The following is a 21116-nucleotide window of genomic DNA, read 5'->3' as shown; positions in this document are numbered from 1 at the left end:
AAGTCTAGGAGTAAAACAGTACGCATTTGTCATAGTAGATGACTACACCAGGTTCACCAGGGTGTTATACTTAGCCTCCAAAGAAGAAGTGCGTAAAATTCTTACCAATTTGTGTAAGAAACTCCAAAATGAAAAGGGTTATGGTATTTTACACATCCGAAGTGATAGAGGTCGAGAGTTTAGAAAAAAAGATGTTGAAAACTTTTGTGATGAAAATGGCATTTCACACAATTTTTCAGCACCTCGAACACCTCAACAAAATGGAGTTGTTGAGAGAAAGAACAGATCCTTACAAGAAATGGCTAGGACTATGCTAAATGAGCATAACCTACCCAAATATTTTTGGCCTGAAGCCATAAATACCGCCTGTTATGTCATGAACAGGGTTTCCATTAGGACAAACTTGAATAAACTCCTTATGAACTTTGGAAAGGAAAGAAACAAAACATTTCATACTTCCATGTCTTTGATTGTAAATGTTTTGTTTTGAATGACAAAGGTGACATAGGAAAATTTGATGCAAAATCCGATGAAAGAATTTTTCTAGAATATGCTCTAAATAGTAAAGCCTTTAGAGTATACAACAAAAGAATGATGTCAGTTGTGGAATCCATTCATGTAGCATTTGATGAAGCCAACCCCTTCTCTTCTAAAAACATTGTAGATGAAGATCTAGAGATAAGAAAAGGTTTAGCAGACTTCGTAATTCATAATAACAAAGAAGAGAGTATTGAAATTAAAGAACCATCTTGTGATGACTCTCAAAATCAAGCTGAAGTCACTGAATTACCAAAAGAATGGAAATTCGGGAAAAACCACCCTAGGATCAAATTATTGGTGAACCTTCACGAGAGGTGTCAACTTGATCTTCACTTAAAAACCTGTGTGATCATTTAGCATTCCTGTCACAAGAGGAACCTAAGAACATAAATGATGCAATCAATGATGATTCATGGGTGTTAGCTATGCAAGAAGAGTTAAATCAATTTGAAAGAAATAAAATTCGGAAGTTAGTTCCTAGACCAGATGATCATTTAGTCATTGGGACTAAATGGGTTTATCGGAATAAATTCATTGTTTTCCGTAACAAGGCTAGACTAGTACCACAAGGTTTCAATCAAGATGAAGGAATTGATTTTTGAGGAAACCTATGCACCAGTAGCTAGAATGGAAGCCATTCGCATGCTACTTGCCTATGCATCCCACAAAAATTTCAAACTCTATCAAATGGATGTGAAGAGTGCATTTCTAAATGGTTTCATAATGAAGAAGTCTATGTCGAACAACCCCCAGGTTTTGAAGATTTTCATTTTCCAAACCATGTGTTTAAATTGTCGAAAGTCTTATATGGTTTAAAACAAGCTCCTAAAGTTTGGTATGAAAAACTGAGTGGCTTTCTACTAGAAATGGATTCTCGAGAGAAAAGATGGATAGTACTCTTTTTATCAAAACCAAGGCCGATGATATGCTTATCATTCAAATCTATGTCGATGATGTCATATTTGGTGTTACAAATGAGGATTTATGCAAAGAGTTTGCTCAATGCATGCAAGACGAATTTGAGATGAGTATGATGGGTGAACTTACATTTTTTTCTTGGTCTTCGAATCAAGCAAGCCAAGAATGGTACATTCATAAACTAGTCCAAGTATATAAAAAACCTGCACAAGAAATTTGATATAGAAGGTGGCAAGGCATTGGGAACACCAATAAGCACCTCCACTAATCTTGATAAGGATTAGCAAGGGAAACCAGTAGATATCAAGTACTAGCGTGGTATGATTGGGAGTCTACTCTACTTATGGCCAATAAACCAGATATCATGTTCAGCCTTTGCATGTGTGCTAGATTTCAAGTCTCACCTAAGGAATCACACCAAATAGTTGTTAAAAGGACTTTATGGTACTTAAGTTTATGGTATCCAAAGGACAGATCCTTTGAAATAATCAGCTACTCCGATGCGGACTATGTCGAGTGCAAAACTGAATGCAAGAGTACAAGTGGTACGTGTCCCTTCCTAGGACGTTCTCTAGTATCTTGGTTTTCCAAGAAACAGAATTATGTGGCTTTGTCTACTGCTGAGGCTAAATTGCCGCAAGTAGTTGTTGTGCTCAAGTATTGTACATGAAGCAACAACTTAAAGACTACAAATTGAATTATGAGACTGTGTCAATCAAGTGTGATAATACCAGCGCCATAAACATCTCTAAAAATCTGATATCCCACTCAAGAACAAAGCACTTAGATATAAGACATCACTTTCTTCGCAATCATGTGCAAAAGGAGGATATCAATCTTGAATTTGTGAGCACTAATGAACAATGGGCCGATACATTCACGAAACCCCTTCAAGAAGATCATTTCATCTTAATAAGACGTGAATTAGGTTTATTGCATGCTAGGGAAGTAGTTTAAGGAGAATTAATTCATTAACTTAAGGATTTCGGGGTAATTTCCAGTAATTTGGCAAATCTCAGGACATTCAAGCGACCAAACGAAGTGTCCAGTCAACCGAATACTCTTATCTTAAGTGTTTTTGAGTTTTTCAGACAGTTCAGGCAACCGAAGGGCAAAGGTCAATCGACCGAACCCATTTTAACTTGGCCGTTGAGAGTATTAGGTGTTTTGGGTGACTGAACGTACTAAAGATAGTCAACTGAATGCTTCAGTCAGACGAACGACTCATCCAGTCGACCAAACCTGTACTGCCTAAATTAATTGGGTGCGCCAGGTGATTCGGGCGACCGAACTCCGCCTTCAGTTGACCGAATCGCGTAGATATAAAAAACTTAAACTCGCGAAAAAACCCTAACTTTTGCCTCTTCAGTTCCCCGAACCCTATTTCTCCCTCACCCGAAGGTTCGTATCAACCTATTCTACCTCTCTACGATCTGATTTCGCTTCTTAATCTCAGATTTACCTTTCAGATTCACGATTTCTCAGCTTTCTAACTTGAAAATCTTGCCTAGAAACAAGAATGTTGCACAAAAAACTCCCTCCTCAGGTTAAGATGACACAGAGTTCATTCATAGATGGCTTTTGACTCCAGGAGCTAAGAAAATATACAATGAGCATCTTCGATCTTTGGAACCCATTCTAGGTAAGATTCTTGACATTCCCTTTATGCAAGAACACTTTCCAAATATATTCTTCGTAGATTTGTTGATTTAGGTTGGGATAGGTTTATAACTTATCAACCCCAAGGGGTATATCCAAACTTAGTGCGCCTATTCTATGCTAATTTAGGTAGGGAAGGTAACCAATATACTACGCAAGCCATGTCCAAAACCTTTATGCTCACTCCCAGCAACATTGCTACAAGGTTCAACCATTGTTGTGGAGACTTTGAATGTCCTATAGTAGGACCCAGTTGGATAATGGAACAAGATTTCACCCCCCACCCAAAAAGCATTTTTGCCTCTTGTTTTAACTGAGCCAACCAATAATTTTGATCATTCTCCTTCATATAAAAATCTGACTCTTGAAGCCAAAATAATGCACCTACTCACCATATATAACATCCTTCCTAGAATTGGATCTAGGGATCACATGTCTTACCTAGACTGTTTTGTGATGTGGTGCTTATACACTGTAAGACGTCTGGATCTTCCCTCTCTCATCATCAAGTGGATGATTGCCAAAGAGGAAACCCGTAGAGTCATTCTTCCTTATAGAGGGACTCTAAACCTCATTTTTTAACATCTAGGCCTTGCTCGTCTTTCAACTTTATTCGTTAAAAGAAAAACATCTAATATATTCTCATCTATCACGGTCAAACAAATGGGCTATGAGTTGGCTGGTTTACTTGGTTGGATCCCCAAAAACCGTCATCTTCCACGTGATGATGTAAATGTACGCATGAAGGAACGTGAATATGCACATAGGGGTGATCCACACCATGAGGAGCCATCTGCTCAAGCTGGTTCAGCTACTACTCCTTCTAATTATGCCTCCATCCTAGGAACTCTTCATGATCTTCGCCAGCATATGAACTTCAGATTTTATACTATGCAGCGAGATATTCACTCAAACTTCAGTTCCTTCAATCAGCGCCTCGCAAGGATTGAAAGCAACACGGGTAGTGCTTCCTCATCAAAAGGGAAAGCACCCATGGATGCAAGCTCGAGTGAAGAAGAGGACGAAGATGATGATGAAGAGGATGAGAGCTCATCCGGTGAAAATCCTATCGATGAGGACTAGATGAGAGATTTGCTAGTTATTAGAGAGAGAGAGAGATCTTTGAAACTTCTTGCAATTGTTTGAACTTGATTGTACTTGTTTTTGTTTCTTGTTCGGTTGAAGACAGCTTAATTATGTATGATTATTGATATTTATGTATCTATGCTTTATTTGCAACCATTATGAGCTCTATGTTGAAATGCTAACTGTATATGCATGTTGACTGCTGAATGTTGGTTGTAATGTAATGTTAAATATTAGCAAACTTCGGCTGATTAATGTATGCTTATCACGTATTGTTGGTGGTCATATCGTTGTGACTGCATGCTCGTTGTTGGCAAAAATATGTTTGCTCTTGCTGTCCATTTGCATGATTGCACTATAATGCTGAATTTTTGTTGAGATTTTTTGCTGATGTCCAAGGGGGGAGAAAAATAAGAAAATGATATTTCTAAATGATGCAAAATAATACTTTTGATTTCTGTGTCAAAAGAGGAGAAATTTTTTAGCTAAGTGCAAAAATTATTATACCTTTTTTAAATTTCAAGTAAAAAGGAGGAGAAGTTATTTTTTTAGAAAAGGGGAGAATTTAATCACAATTGATCTTAAACGAATATTTTTACATTTTATTTTTATGTTTATGCTTATTGTGAGGGAGAGCCCTATCAAGGCTACCTCATTTTGCTCCTTGTTTGTCATCATCAAAAAGGGGGAGATTGTTGACCTAACAAGGCTTCATCTCGTTTTGATAATGACAAACCAAGGCATCTAATTGTGCTATCAAGTGTATTTACAGGTGTTACAGTTTAAAAGCACAATGAAAGATGAATAATGGGAAAGTCATGAAGAACACAAGGAAATCACAGATGGCTATTGAAAAAAGCTTGGATGAAGATCAAGCTTAAGAATATCAAGACCTATTTAGCTTCTCATGTGTATTGTAAAATAGGTCTCATGTGAGTACTTTTCAATTGATGTTTGTTATGAAGCTCTTAGGATAATTACTTGGACTTAAATACCTTTTCAATTCTTGGAAAATATTTTTATAAAGTCCAAACGATATTTCAAAAGGATAAAAATCAGTTTTGGAATAAAAAATATAAAGAATATTGAATTTCAGGATGTTCATGCACCCAAGGCTAATGCTTAGTCGACCGAATACAGGAGTCTGAACAAATTGGTTTGGCATCAGAGAGTTTGGACGACTGAACCATTGGTTCAGTCGACCGAATGGCTACTGTCATTGTTAAAGTTCCAGACAATGTTGGTTTGGGCGACCTAACTTCAAGTTCAGTCGACCAAATGTGTTCGGGGGACTGAACATAGAGTTCAGTCGACCGAATGGCTATTGCCAATTTTGAAATTCATAAGTTAATTGGTTTAGGCGACCAAACTGCCAGTTCAGTCGATTGAAGTGCGCGATAAGTTTCGTGAACAGCTGAAAATCTTTTTGATTGTCAAAAATAATGTTACCAAAACTTGCACAAACGGCCATAATTCAAACCTAACTATATATAGCCATCCCTAATCATATTAGGGTAACCAGAACACATAGATTTACATTGAAAAATTCTGTTCTGCGTCATTCTTGCTAAAACTGATTTTCTAAGTTATTCTTTCAAAGTTCAAAGCTTTTAAAACCTAGAAAACTGAGTCAATCTCTTTGAGCTTCTTATCAAATATATTCTGAGAGTATTGTAGTGCTTATTGTGTACGAATCCACTCTGGTTGGAGAGTTTGTTGGCCTAACAAGGCTTAGAATCTTGTTTTGATGATAACAAATCAAGGGTACTTAACATGTTTGGTTGAGTGAAGTTTCAGGGTTCAAATGCTTTCATAAAGATCGAGATCAAGTGCTTGAAGAGTTTCATTAAAGCTTGTATTTAAAGCTAGAAGATTTGATGACGTTAAAGCTTAATGAAGATAGAAAGCTTCAAGATGGATATTGAGAGCAAAACAAGCCAAAGCATGAAAACTTAGTTCTTAAGAAAGAGTTATCATATATAAGTCTCGTGTAAGTACTTCAATCAATTCAATACTGAAGCATGAAGCTCTTAAAAAAAATTTTGACTTAAGAGACCTGATTTCAAAATCATGAAAAATATTTTAAAAGTCTCACTTATTTTTTTAAGATTAAAAGTTAAAGTTTTGGAATCAAAATTTTAAAAAACATAAGCTGTAAGACGGACAGGCGATTGATGGATCTGCATCAGGCGACTAACATTTTATGCTAACAATTTTAAGCAAACAGAGTCGAGACAGGCGACTGACCCTTTAGAGCACAGTCGACTAACTCAACACTGATTTTTCAAAATAGACTGAACTTAAAAGGCTTAGGCAACTGACCCTCAGGTCACAGTCAACTGAAGTTCGTGTTTTAACTTTTAAAACAACGAGAGAAAGTTTCCAAATTTGATTTCTTGACTCCCAAACTTTGAGAAAACTTGTAAAATATGGCAAGTAGCTTGGGGAACACGGTAATATGCTTTATTACTCTATAAATACTTGTTATTTTCACAAATTACAAATTCAAAGTTCTCCTGTTGAAATAATTTTCTTAAGTCTTGTTGTGCTTTTGCTGATACAACCCATGGTTTTCTAATCTTTTCTATTGAGAATTTCAATTCTAATCAGAACCCTGGTAATATTCTATTGAGCTTCAATCTTCTATATTAATTATTGTTGAAGTATATTGTTTTTCAATTGTACAAATCTGCTCTAACTGAGAGTTCTACTTGTACGAACAAAGATTGTTCTTGTTTCTTGTTTTCTTAACGATTCAGCATTGTTGGATCGTTGCCTAGAGAGAGGGGATTCTCATTAGAGAGGCAAACTCCACCTTTGAGGGAGAGAGGTTGTAACTTCACCTAGTAACGAAGTTAGAAAAGGAAAATCCTCACAGCGTGTTGCTTGGGGCAAGGACGTAGGCTTCTAGCCGAACCTTGTAAAAAATATGTTCTTCAGCACTTCTTCCCTAATCTCTTTATTTTATTGCAAGTATATAGTCTGCGTGTATGCTTATTGAGAACTTGCTGCATATTGGAAGTTGCTGAAATACTAATTTTGGTTCATATTTGAAATCAAGAAACTATATTGATTGTCATTGATTGGATTAAACAATTCAGAGTGGATTTGAATACTGAGTTTTGAATATCACGGATGAAGTTAATCTTGTTAAATTAATTATTTATATTGAAGGAAAGTTGCTGGGATTATTAAATCAATCTTCTGAAATTATATTTGATATTATCACTATTCATTGTTGATTGGAATTCTGAATATTGAAGATCTGAGATTTTTGATAAATCTTATCTTGATATTTGTTACTAGAATTTAAAGGCTGATCTTTAATATCATTCATTCATAAAAGATTGAATTTGAATTGTACAACGGCTTGTTGGCTGAATTTGTGAGGTTGCTGATCAATATTATTGTGATTGTGTGGTTGTTGTAAATTAAGTTGAAAGGGTTAATACTTAACTAAGGTATTTACAAACCAAAGTTACAAAGAAATTTTAAAAACCCAATTCACCCCCCTCCTAGGAGTATACCTAAATTCTCAATTGGTATTAGAGACTAGGTTGTAGTAAATCTTAAATTAGAAGCTACATAAAGATCCCTATGGCACGCCTAGGTGTATCTCCTTTTGGCGGGGGCCAATCCTCATCTAGACCACCAATCTTCTGCAGTGTTAACTACACCTTCTGGAAACAACAAATGAGAATATATTTGCAAACCATGGATTGGAAAGCTTGGAAAGTAGTCACACATAGTGACCTCATCCCCACTTAAAAAAAAAAGATAACAAAGAAATACCTAAGGATGAAAAAGAGATGACTGACAATGATCTAAAGATGCTGCAAATAAATTCTAGTGGAATGAATGCACTATATTGTGCCCTAAACGTTAATAAATTCAATAGGATCACGGGATGTAAATCAGCTAAAGAAATTTGGGATAAGCTTGAAGTAACTTATGAAGGAACGGTTGACATAAGGGATAGTAGAATTGACATGCTCACCAGCGAGTATGAGGCATTTAGAATGAACCTTGAAGAAACCATCACTAGTATGTATATTAGGTCTACCCATATAATAAACTCTCTTAATGCATTAGGGAAAAACTACTCTACCTATGAGATGATTTGAAAAATCCTTAGAGGACTTCCACCAATTTGGGAACCTAAAGCCACTGCAATAATGGAAGGAAGAAATTTGAAAAATAACTCCCTAGATGAATTAATAAGATCGCTCCTCACATACAAGATGGTGATAAATGAAAGAAATTCTGAAGGTAGCAAACACAAGAAATCAATAGCTCTTAAAGCTGCAAAAGAAAGTTCTAGTGAAGAAGAACACAACGAACAAGATGACAATGATATAGCCTTAATTACTAAAAGATTTGGAAAATTCTTTAAGAAGAACAAGAAATTTACTTGAAAATTCAAAAGCTCAAAATATGATAAAGGAGAAACTAGCAAAAAGGAAACAAAAAATGAATCTCCTACATGCTATAATTGCAAGAAAGTTGGACATATAAAACTTGATTGTCCACAGCTTAAAAAAGACGCCAAGAAAAAGAAAAAGAAGGCGATGAAAGCTACCACGTGGGATGACTCAAGCTCAAGTGAATCAGAAAATGAATCAAGCGATCAAGATATGGCAAACCTCTATTTCATGGCAAAAGATGACAAGGTAAATTCCCACTCTAGCTCACAAGAAGAAGAATCTAGTGCTGAATCATGTAGTGACACATGTGAAAGCATGCCCTCATATAGAGAAACGCAAGCTGAATTATTTTCTTTGCATAATAGGTTCATAAAAGTAACCAAAAGAAACATAGCTTTGAAAGAACAAAATGAAAAGTTAAAGAATCAACTAGAGACTTCAATATTAGCTAAAAAAGAAAAGGACTCACTTATTGATGAACTTATGAGTAAAATAAACAAAATGTCCCAAGACTTAGTAAAGCTTCAAGTAAATGGTGAAAATGTAAAGGACTCAGAAATATATGATCTTAAGAGTAAAATTTAAAATAAAGACAAAATCATCTACAACTTTACTAGAGGAAAAGAAAACTTTGATAAACTAGTTGGATCACAAAGAATGTCCTTGGATAAAGAAGGAATTGGATTCAATGGAGTTGAAAACAAAAAGAAAAAGAACCTTTACATGGGGTATTTCGTAAAGGCATCAAAACACTTTGCTAGCACATCTTCCACAAATGCATATGAACATACTACTTGTTTCTTGTGTAAGAAAAAAGGACATATAAAGTTTGAATGTCCATTTAAAAGAAAAAATGTTAAAATCAAGAAAGTATTGAGAGTCAAAACTGAAGCTAAAACTAAATTAAAAAAACCTAAGAAGGATTGGGTACCAAAAGTAACACCTTGAAATCCTTCTTGTAGATGTATTTTAGGACCACTCCATCAAAAGACAAATGGTACTTGGATAGTGGGTGTTCAAGACATGACCGGAGACAAGTCCAAATTTACCACATTAATGCAAAAGGATGGTGGACATGTCACCTTCGGAGACAATGCTAAAGGTAGAATAATGGGTATAGAAAAAGTAGGTAAAGAACCCTCCTTAACTATTTATGATGTTTTATTGGTAGATGGGTTGAAGCATAATCTGCTTAGCATTAGTCAATTAAGTGATAAAGGCTTTGATGTAATATTTAAACAAGACAAGCGCGTAGTCGAAAACACAGAAAAGCATGATATCTTGTTCATTGCAAATAGAGTTGATAATGTGTATTGCATAAATTTTGAAAACCTGATATCTCAGGAAGTCACATGCCTAACAGCTATGAATGAAGCCAACTGGCTGTGGCATAGAAGACTAAGACACGCTAGTACGGATCTATTGTCTAAATTAGCTAAAAAAACTTAGCCAAAGGTCTACCCAGCACTAAGTTCGTAAAGGAAAAAATTTGTGATGCTTGCCAACTTGGGAAGCAAACTAAAACAAGTTTTAAAAGGAAGAAGCCCATTTCCACTAGTAGGCCTTTGGAACTTATTCACTTAGACTTATTTGGCCCTACTAGAACTCAAAGTCTAGGAGGAAAGCAATACACTTTCGTCATTATTGATGACTACTCCAGGTTTACTTGGGTATTCTTCTTATCCTCCAAAGACGAAGTATGTAAGATGCTAATCAACTTGTGCAAGAAGCTCCAAAACAAAAAAGGATACGGAGTTCTAAATATCAGAAGTGATCGTGGAAGAGAATTCAAAAATAAAGACATTGAAAAATTCTGTGATGAATATGGTATAGCTCACAACTTTTCGGCACCTCGTACTTCTCAACAAAATGGAGTTGTTGAAAGGAAGAATAGGTCGCTTCAAGAAATGGCTAGGACTATGCTAAATGAGCATAATTTACCTAAGCACTTTTGGGTTGAAGCAGTAAATACCGCATGTTATGCGATGAATAGAGTCTCTCTTAGATCAAGCCTAGAGAAGAACCTCTATGAACTTTGGAAAGGAAGAAGACCAAACATATCTTACTTTCACGTGTTTGGATGTAAGTGCTTCGTATTGAACAATAAAGAGGACTTAGGAAAATTTGATGCAAAATCAGACTAAGGAATCTTCTTAGGATATGCATTGAATGGTAAAGCTTTTAGAATCTATAACAAAAGGACCCTTACAATCATAGAATCAATACATGTAACCTTTGATGAAGCAAATCCATTCTCTAAACCATCTGATATTGAAGAAGCTAAAATAAAGCAAAGTCTAGAAGACTTACAAATTCAAGAAGTAAAAGATGAGAAAAAGGAATTGGGCTCAACTTCAGATAATAGACTTATAGATCAATCTGAACTACCTAAAGAATGGAAGTTTGTTAGAAATCACCCAAATGATCAAATTATTGGTGAACCTTCACGAGGAGTATCTACTAGATCCTCTTTAAAAAATATGTGTAGTTATTACGCGCAGGGTCTTAAATTTCGATTTCGACTCAAATTTCGAAGCTCCAAAAGTACGGAAATTTCAATTTCGATGTCGATACCGATTTCGATTTGAAAAAATAACGGAAACTAGTAGTAAAGCATGGAATTCTTTGTGAAACTTTAGAAATGGTTAACAAACATAAAAATATAAGTTTTAAGACTAATATATTACAAATTAAATACATATATGTTTTGTATGAGGTGGAAAAGTTGTAAAATAGTATGTGTATCAAACATGTTTGTAAGATAATGTACATTAAACATATTCAGTTAATGCAAATGAAATTCATAAATCATTTAAATATTATTTATTATACAAATATTGATAATTTAGACATGAATGGTTAAATAAAATATTACTATAAGTTTATTTTTTCATATAATTTCAAAAGCACTTGTGATAACCTTTTGTTTCGATAAAATAAATAAAATAAGTTAAAAGAGAAATTTCACTTCACTCTCAAGGTTTCGATAAATTTTGACAAATTTCGCTAAAATTTCAAGGTTTCGATAAATTTCGGATGATTCGTTGAGATTTCGACGGAAATTATGCAAGATGGAAATTGACTGCCATTTCGATTTTGAAGGTGACGGAAATTGGAAATTTCTACGGAAATTGGAAATTGGAAATTTCGACGGAAATTTCGATAGTTTCGTGGAAATTTAAGACCATGATTACGCGTTCCTATCTCTGGAGGAACCCAAGAACATTGATGAAGCATTAAGTGATGACTCTTGGATAGTAGCCATGCAAGAAGAATTAAATCAGTTTAAAAGAAATAAAGTTTGGGAATTAGTTCCTGGACCCGCTGATCATTCAGTAATTGGAACCAAATGGGTGTTTAGGAATAAGAATAATGAAAATGACATTGTAGTGCGTAATAAGGCTAAACTTGTAGCTCAAGGATATAATCAAGAAGAAGGAATAAACTACGATGAGACCTTTGCTCCCGTAGCTAGAATGGAAGTCATAAGAATGCAATTAGCCTATGCATCTCACAAAGATTTTAAACTCTATCAAAGGGATGTGAAGAGTGCATTTTTAAATGGATTTATAAATGAAGGAGTATATGTAACACAACCTCCAGGATTTGAGGATTTTTATTACCCTAATCACGTGTTTAGACTAACAAAAACATTATACGGACTAAAACAAGCTCCTAGAGCCTAGTATAAGCGTTTAAGTGGATTTTTGTTGGAAAATGGTTTCTCTAGAGGAAAAATGAACAGCACACTATTTATTCAAGCTAAAAATGAAGATATGCTTATTATACAAATACATGTGGATGATATCATTTTTGGTGCTACAAATGAAGTGTTATGCAAAGACTTTATAAAGTGCATGCAGGATGAATTTGAAATGAGTATGATGGGTGAGTTGACCTACTTTCTTGAACTTCAAATTAAGCAAGCTAAAACTGGGACTTTCATAAATCAGTCAAAATATACATAAGAAACTTGCTTAAGAAATTCGATATAGAAGGTAGCAAGCCTTTAGGGACCCCAATGAGTACGTCTATAAATCTTGATAAAGATGAAAAAGGAAAACCGGTAGATATGAAATACTACCGAGGCATGATAGGAAGTTTGTTTTATTTTACAGCCAGTAGACCAGACATTATGTTCAGTGTATGTATGTGCGCCCGGTTTCAAGCAGCCCCTAAAGAATCTCACCAAATAGCCGTCAAGAGAATCTTAAGATATTTGATAGGTACTATCGACTTAGGTCTATGGTATCCTAAAGATACAGGCTTTGAGATGATAAGCTATTCAGATGCAGATTATGCATGATGTAAAATTGATCGAAAAAGCACAAGTGGCACTTGTCACTTCCTAGGAAGATCTCTGGTATCCTGGTTCTCCAAGAAACAAAATTCCATAGCACTATCTACTACGGAAGCAAAGTACGTGGCAGAAGGTAGCTGTTGTGCACAAACTCTCTATATGAAACAACAGTTAAAAGATTTCAATTTGGAGTATTCGGTTGTACCTATAAAATGTGATAGTACCAGCGCCATCAATAGTTCCAAAAATCCCATATCTCATTCAAGAACCAAGCATATCGATATTAGGCATCATTTTTTGCAAGATCATGTGCAAAAATAGGATATCACACTTGAGTTTGCGAATACAAATGATCAATCGGCTGACATCTTTATAAAACCTCTTCCAGAGGACAAATTCATTTCTATAAGATGTGAACTAAGTTTATTGCATAGTAGAGAAGTAGTCTAGAGAAGGAAATTTGGATAAGTGTTAAGTTAGGCAAGTAAGGTCAGGCGACTGATAATTAATCCACAGTCGACTGATCACTCTCTTACTTGCTAAGGTTCTCAGGATCAGACTTGTCAGGCGACTGACTCTCTGAGGCATAGTCGACTGACTTGCTACTGTTTGGTGAAATTTTAAATAAACACAAACGTCAGGCGACTAACTCATTGATATCAGTCAATTGACTGACAGCGATTTAAATACGAACAATGCGTAAACCCTAATTTTTTTTAAATCCTCGGTCTACTGACCCTGCTTCTCCTCTCTTCTAAACCCTTTTCTCCTTCATCTACTAGTTCTCTCACATAATATCTTCCGATTAAACCTAGAAGTTCATCATCCTACTTCATTCTCACTTGATTTCAAAGGATTTCACCATTCGTTTTTCTCAAAATCATCATGCCACGAACGAAAAACAAAGGCTCTTCTTCTAGGAAAGATGACAGCAACAACATAGAGCAATTTCTTGTGACTCCTCACGCAAAGCAACTATACAAAGAACATCTTCGAACTACTGAACCTATTTCCGGTAAGGTCTTAGACACTACATTCTTTGAAAATGATTTTCCCGCCATTTTACCTATATTTAGAACTTTAGGATGGAAAAAGTTCATTACATATCAAGCAAAAGGACTATATCCGAACTTTGTTAAACTCTTTTATGCCAATATGGTAAAAGGGGACACAGTAACCTCCACTGAAGTTATGGGTAAATCACTTGCTCGAACTCCACAAACCTTAGCAACCATTCTACACATCAAACAAGGAGAGTTTGAGTGTCCATCTCTTGGCCAATCTTGGATTATGGCTCAAGATTTCTCCCCTGAGGAATTTCTACCTCTAGTTATACCTAAAGACACTGTCTACTTTGGTCATCCTCCCCTTTATAATCAGCTGAACATTCAAGCTTAAATCCTACAGAAGCTTATCACCTACAATATTTTACCAAGGATAGGATCACATGACTACGTTTCTTATCTAGATTGTTTTGTCATGTGGTGCTTGCTCAAAGGTAAAAAGCTTGACTTACCAAGCTTAATCCTGAAATGGATGATTTCTAGAGAAGAAGCTCGTAGAGTAATTCTTCTGTATGGCGGAATTTTGAACCTTGTCTTTGCACATCTTGGTGTATCCACTCCATCCACAATGTTCATCAAGAGAACTCACAATGACATCTTTTCTTCTACTACACTCAAGCAAATGGGGTATGAACGACATAATCAAGGGTGGTTTCCCAAAGGTGGTAGGCAACGTCAACAAACTCTTGTACCACAGTCACCTGTTCAGCAACCTGCTCCATTGGCAGATGACACCCCTTCCTGGTTCATTGCTTATCAGCAGCAGCTCACTTATTTTCATGGTGAAGTACATTCTGGTTTCAACTCGCTTCAAGCAAATTACACAGCTCTTGATCAAAGGCTTGGCCGCATTGAATAGCATATGGCTGGTTCTTCACGCGGTAAGGCTCCAATGGAGACTAGTTCTGGTGATGCTGAGGAAGAAGATGAAGATGAAAATGAAGCTGACAATGAAGATGCAACTGATGCTTAGATGTTTTCTTTGCTTGAACCTACCTGGTTGTAATATGTGCATCTAATACAACTTTTTTTCTTTTGCTCTTTTGATTTTTCTCATGCTATTTTGGGATTTATTGCTTATCTTCTTATGCATGATGAATGGTAATTATCTTTTTTTTGCTTATACTAGCCCCATGCATTAGACTTTTTATGTGTTTATTGATAACCTTCTCTTGTTGATTGATGTCAAAAGGGGGAGATGTTTGGGCAAAACTGAGCATGAGCATGGAAATTGACATTGATGAATTATGAATAACATTGATCTTGAAATTTGAGCTTGAATTGAACTTGATGAAATGAAACTGACATTACTATGTATGACACTGATCTTGAAATCTGAGCTTGAATTGAACTTGATGAAATGAAACTAAGTTTGATGCAATCTGATGATACGAGTTATATGATATGTTCATGATATATGTTCTACTTTACAAATATTGTTAAGATTATGCTTATTGTAAGGAGGGGGTCTTATTAAGGCTTACTCATTTTTGCACCTTATTTGTCATCATCAAAAATGGGAAGATTGTTGGCCAAACAAGGCTTAGAATCTTGTTTTGATAATAACAAATTAAGGGTACTTAACATGTTTGGTTAAGTGAAGTTTCAGGACTTAAATGCTATCATAAAGATCAAGATCAAGTGCAAGAAGAGTTTCATTAAAGCTTGTATTTAAAGCTAGAAGATCCGATGAAGTTAAAGCTTAATGAAGGTAGAAAGCTTCAAGATGGATATTGAGAGCAAAGCAAGCCAAAGCATGAAGACTTAGTTCTTAAGATAGAGTTATCATATATAAGTCTCGTGTAAGTACTTCAATCAATTCAATATTAAAGCATGAAGCACTTAGGAAATATTTTTGACTTAGAGACTTGATTTCAAAATCATGGAAAATATTTTAAAAGTCTCGCTTATTTTTTTAAGATTAAAAGTTAAGTTTTGGCATCAAAATTTTGAAAAACATAAGTTGTAAGCAGGACAAACGACTAATGGATCTTCATCAGGCGACTGACATTTTATGCTAACAATTTTAAGCAAACAGAGTCGAAATAGGCAACTAAACCCTTTACAACACAGTCGACTGACTCAACACTGAGTTTTCAAAATAAGCTGAACTTAAAAGGTTCAAGCGACTGACCCTCAGGTCACAATCGACTGAAGTTCGTGTTTTAACTTTTAAAACAGCGAGGGAAAGTTTCCAAAATTGATTTCTTGACTCCCAAACTTTAAGAAAACTTGGGAAATACGGAAACTAACTTGGGGAACACGGTAATATGCTTTATTACTCTATAAATACTTGTCATTTTCACAAATTACATACAACAATCAAGCATATACAAATTACAAATTCAAAGTTCTCTTGCTGAAATAATTTTCTTAAGTCTTGCTATGCTTTTGCTGATACAACCCACAGTTTTCTGATCTTCTCTACTGAGAATTTTAATTCTAATCAGAACCCTAGTGATATTCTGCTGAACTTCAATCTTCTATATTGATTACCATTGAAGTATATTGTTTTTCAATTGTACAAATCTGCTCTAACTGAGAGTTTGACTTGTACAAACAAAGTTTGTTCTTGTTTCTTGTTTTCTTAACGATTTAGAATTGTTGGATCATTGCCTAGCAAGAGGGGATTCTCGTTAAAGAGGCGAACTCCACCTTTGAGGGAGAGAGGTTGTAACTTCACCCGGTAACGAAGTTAGAGAAAGAAAATCCTCACTGAGCATTGCTTGGGGCAAAAACGTAGGCTTCTAGCCGAACCTTGTAAAAAATCTAGTCTTTAGCTCTTTTTCCCTAATCTCTTTATTTTATTGCAAGTATATAATCTGCGTGTATGCTTATTGAGAACTTGCTGCATATTGGAAGTTGCTGAAATCCAGATTTTGGTTCATATTTGAAATCAAGAAACTATATTGATTGTCATTGATTGGATTAAACAATTCAGAGTGGGTTTGAATAATGAGTTTTGAATATCACAGCTGAAGTTAATCTTGTTAAATTAATTATTTCTATTGAAGGAAAGTTGCTGGGATTATTAAATCAATCTTCTGAAATTATATTTGATATTATCACTATTCATTGTTGATTGGAATTCTGAATATTGAAGATTTGAGATTTTTTATCAATCTTATCTTGATGTTTGTTACTAGAATTTGAAAGCTGATCTTTAATATCATTCATTCATAAAAGATTGAATTTGGATTGTACAACGGATTTTTGGCTGAATTTGGGAGGTTGCTTATCAATATTATCGTGATTGTGTGGTTGTTGAAAATTAAATTGAAAGGGTTAATACTTAACTAAGGTATTTACAAACCTAAGTTACAAAGAACTTTTAAAAACCCAATTCACCCCCCTCTTGGAAGTATACCTAAATTCTCAGAATTAGTTTTGTACAAATCCATTCTTATTTGATTGTGAAAAACTGAAGGTTTTGTGATTGAGTCATTGACAAGCGGAAGGATTGTTTTCGCTTGAGAGGCTTCTCCGCCTACTGAAGGAGAGAGGTGTCTCCGCCTACTGAAGGAGGGATTAGTGAATCCTCATAGTGTGTTGCTTGAGGCAAGGACGTAGGCACAGCTGCCGAACCTTGTAAAAAATTCTGGTGTCACTCTTTCCCTTATCTCCTTTATTTTCAAGCATATTTATCTTGAAATATATCTACTGTGAATGTTTTATTTCGATTTGTGAATGTTGTGAATGTGTGAATACTCATGTTGAACAAACTCTGCTATAGTTACGAATATAAGTTTGATTTAATTTGCTGGAATTTTATTGTATTGGTTCATTACTCATTCAAGTTATAGCATAGATTTTTGTGTGGCTGAGAATATTTTTACCAATATTAATCTGCTGTAAGTTTTGTTAATATCTTGTAGTTTGGCTTCATATTTAAATATTAGCTCATGCTCTTTAGAACTTAAGGATATATAAATTGATAAGATTAGTGTTTGAGAATACTGCTATTAGAGCACGTGTAAAATCAGTTTTAAAATTGATTAAGCTTCCGCGCATAAAATTTTAAAATACCCAATTCACCCCCCCCCCCCTCTCGGGATTACACCTCGACTTTCAGCTGCTAGCACTTTAAAAATTACATAGAAAGTATAGGCCCTTCACCTGTTCTACGAATCTACAACTCTCTTTACTGAGTGAGACTTATATTCAGCAATAGAACAGGAATGGAAGTACAATCTAATTTGAAGAATCTACAGTAATAAGAATCTTTATGAGTGCAGAAGCATGAACAGATGAAATCAAAGGATTAGAAGCAACCTACCTTCACTTCATCATAAAGCTTTTTTTCCCATGCAAGCAGTTTATCCAACACTGTGGCATGAGTTTCATGCTCTTCAGAGTCAAAATCATCATTTGCATCATCTTGATTTTGTAAACCCCTAAAGGACCGATTCCATGTAATAACACGCATGACTCTGGCAGAGTGATCAATATGCCCTACAAAATAAAGAGAATGGAAATTTTTCATTATTAACAATCAATAGCCTGCCTGAACTACTTCAGCTTCATTTGGGGAAAAGAAGATAAAATGACACATAATGTTCACAAAATATCCCTGCATATTTGACACCAGAGTGCAATCAATTAATCCAGACTATTTAACCAACACAATACTGCATGACCATTTCTCCTTCCTGTAATTTCTAAAGTTGTTCCCAGTAGCATTCAGGGATTATGCAAGCCAAATCAACTTATGAAATCATTAGTTGCATGTTTGATACATAGGAATGAACTAGAATTGTACTGAATGGAATCAAATTTATATTTCTTCATTCTCTGGCTCAAATTTTCAATCCATCCCATTCCTTCCCCATTCCATTCCACAAAAGAAACACCTTAGATATAAAAGATTACCTCGATTATCAGCAAAATTAGAGTGATAGTGCAACCGATTGGCCTCAAGCATCTTTGAAACCTCATGGGCACTTTCCGATGCCTTCAGAAAATGATCATCAAGATTACTAAATATCTTCACCAAACTCGAAACGAGTTTTCCCTTCTTCACCGTCTTCGCCCCCATTGTCACTGTCGCTGTTGGAGACGGCGGAGTTGGAGCCAACGGAGATGGCTCCACCTCCTTCTCCACTGCCTGGACCTCACTCTTCTCAGGCCCCTGCGCCTCACTTCTCTTAGACCTTTCTTCAAACATCTTCCGATCAATTGCTTCCCTATCAGTCTTATCTTCATCCACCTCAGCCAACGACGGCCTCAGCATGTTATCGTCATTGAAGAAGTAGTCCCATGAGTCTTCCATCATCGACGCCTCTGGAGGGTTGTGATCTCGCTGCGGCTGCAGCTCCGGATCCGGCTGCGGTGGCAGCGGTGGCGGGCCATCCTCGTCTTCAGCAACCTCCGGAGGCTTGTTAATTTTACTTCCAGACCTACCCCTGCTTCTCCTCCTCAAACTACTGCTGCTGCCCTCGTGATCGGCCTCGTCTTCGTCCCCTTCCACGATGGTTTCAGAGGAGGCGAAATGGTCGGGTTTGGTGATGGCGATTTCGGGCATACTAACAGCGCGTGAGATGGGAATGTGGGGGGCAGGGGAAGCAGGGGTGCCAAAGTGGGGTAGAGGTGGCGGCGGAATGAGGGTGTCCATCGGCGGCTGAGGGGCAGCGGCAGGCAATTGGTGGTGGTGGTGATGGGATTCACCGGGGGCGTAGTCGCTGAGGGCGGCACCGGTGTTCTTGAGGGCCATACCGTAGGCAGAGTGGGCCGCCGCGAAGGCGTTGCGGGCCGAGACGGCGCCCTTCATATACTGCCTGCGGTCCTTGCATCTGGACACGGCTTCTTCGTTTTCGATCTTAGACTGGGTGCATCCCATTAGTACCGGTGACGCCGGTGGCTCTAGCGGCGGCGGTGGCTGTGGCAGACCCTTGTGAGCTTCTCCGTCAGGTTTCGATGACTTGATTCGCTTGTAGTAGTAGAATTATGCACTTCAATTCCAAATTGAGAGAGAGAGAAAGAGAGAGAGAATCCAATAGCGTTGTTCGACCGAGTGTGAGAGAATTTCTGGAATTTGCTTTTCCTATTAGCATCTTCATGGAAGGCGTTGTTCGGAGAAGACGGTGTGGAAAGGAAATGGGACACGGTGTCGTTTTATATGGAGAATCCTTTAAACGACGACGTTCTTCTAGCAATAAAGTTTTCTTAGCTAGCAAGGGAGTGAGCAGTTGGGGGCTTGCGAATGGCAAGAAAAGACCGTTAAAAGTCAAAAAAAAAAAAAAAAAGTGAAAAGCCCATGAAACCCAAGTTGATCAAATGCGTGGATTTTATTTTTAAAATTTTAATAATTTTATATATCTTTCACAAATGTCATTTTCATTTTATTTTTTATTTCATAAAAAACCTAATCATGTAATGATAATAAATAATACGCAATTTAGATTCAAAATAGTGTCAGATTAACAATTTACGATTAATTTAAGGTATTATAAGCACTAATTATATACAAGTATCAACCATATTCTGTGATTTTCATAGTTACAAATATTTATTATAAAAATAAATATATTTTCTACACTCTAGAGGATATTTCAATTATGACAGTTTAAAACTTTTATATTCCATCACTCATGTTTTTCATCTAGTATGAGATATTCTCAATTCTAACACAATGTACTTATTAAATCGAATAAGTACATTAGATCTAATAAAATGATTTTGTCAGACTAATACCAATCTAGCGTATTTCATGAATAAAATGTAACCAATTAACCAACCAACAAAACTATTTGTTACAAATAACATCTTATTTCATCAAAACATATAAATGTTGACTAATTGGGTAACATTAACTTTGGTAAAATGAAATAATTAAATAATTAAAAAATAAAATTATTTGAGAATATATATTCAATGCCGAGATTAATCATTGAATTTCTAGTAAATAGGGCATGAAATCTAAAATGGTTTATTTCTCATTGCATAGGTTAAGTCTTGTGAATTTTTAGTTGAGAAAAAAATTACAACGAACATAATAAAAATTAACTAGGACTAGTAGTTTTTGGTACCAATGAATAGTTATTAATAGGATTTGTATTTGTTAAATTGTTCAAAGAGTGAAATCATTAACTTATATTAAGAGTAGTTTTGAATTCTTTGGTGCTAACA

General features: G+C 35.8%; 1 protein-coding gene across 1 annotated transcript in view; it reads right to left on the bottom strand.

The window, feature by feature from the left end:
* Window positions 1-20076, bottom strand: part of LOC131158230 (protein ROLLING AND ERECT LEAF 2-like) — a 41247-nt gene extending 21171 nt beyond the window's left edge. Inside the window, exons 1-2 of the mRNA XM_058112953.1 lie at window positions 18861-20076; window positions 18268-18443 (exon numbers count right to left, since the gene is read on the bottom strand). Coding sequence (XP_057968936.1) covers window positions 18268-18443; window positions 18861-19827 — 1143 coding nt within the window. The 5' untranslated portion in view covers window positions 19828-20076. The remainder of the gene's footprint in view (window positions 1-18267; window positions 18444-18860) is intronic.
* Window positions 20077-21116: the final 1040 nt, after the last annotated feature.

The sequence above is a fragment of the Malania oleifera genome, chromosome 6 (assembly GCF_029873635.1).
Source record: "Malania oleifera isolate guangnan ecotype guangnan chromosome 6, ASM2987363v1, whole genome shotgun sequence".
NCBI lineage: Eukaryota > Viridiplantae > Streptophyta > Magnoliopsida > Santalales > Ximeniaceae > Malania > Malania oleifera.
Note: the sequence above shows the minus strand (reverse complement) of the source record. Positions and strands in the feature narration are given on the sequence as shown.